Raw genomic sequence first — 588 nt, forward strand, 5'->3', positions numbered from 1 at the left:
CCACAATGACAGGCACTCCCAACATGAAACAACTATTACAAATTACCATCTGCAGTGCAGTAGCTTAGTTCACAGGTATCAGTATATATATAGTCAGGGTTTCCCTTTCTTTCTGAGCTTGCTTTGTAGCCTAGGCTGGTTTCAAACTCAATGATCTTTCTGCCTCAGCCTCCCCAGTGCTGGGATTACAGACATGTACCAACACGCCTGTCAAGACATTTTTTTCCTTCCATCTGTAGTGGAACCCTTATAAGTAGACAATAACTGCGCAGGCCTGTCAAGTAGATCCTAGCTTGAGGTTGACATTAGCTCTCATTTTTTTTTTTCTCTCAGTCCAATTCTACATCCTGTACGAGAGGATTAGAAGAATGTGCATTTGGAGTCCCAGAGTGGCCTGAAACTCTTGGTGAGTCTCCTGCCACAGCCTTACAAGTGCTTGGATAACAAATGTTACCATTACTGTTGTCTTTTTTTTTTTTTTGGCGGAACCGGGGATTGAACTCATGCCCTTGTGCTTGCCAGGGAAGCGTTTATTCCACTGAGCCATCTCCCCGGCCCTGGTGTCTTTTTTTTTTTTTAATTTTTATT

At 43.0% G+C, this 588-nt stretch overlaps 1 protein-coding gene across 1 annotated transcript in view; it reads right to left on the reverse strand.

Annotated features, from left to right (window-relative positions):
- Nucleotides 1-329: 329 nt before the first annotated feature.
- Nucleotides 330-588, reverse strand: part of LOC111813541 (ras-like GTP-binding protein O-RHO) — a 58,107-nt gene continuing 57,848 nt past the window's right edge. Inside the window, exon 4 of the mRNA XM_023704574.1 lies at nt 330-347. Within this exon, the coding sequence (XP_023560342.1) occupies nt 330-347 (18 nt within the window). The remainder of the gene's footprint in view (nt 348-588) is intronic.

Source organism: Octodon degus, unplaced genomic scaffold (genome assembly GCF_000260255.1).
Source record: "Octodon degus isolate 3935 unplaced genomic scaffold, OctDeg1.0 scaffold00008, whole genome shotgun sequence".
Classification (NCBI taxonomy): Eukaryota; Metazoa; Chordata; class Mammalia; order Rodentia; family Octodontidae; genus Octodon; species Octodon degus.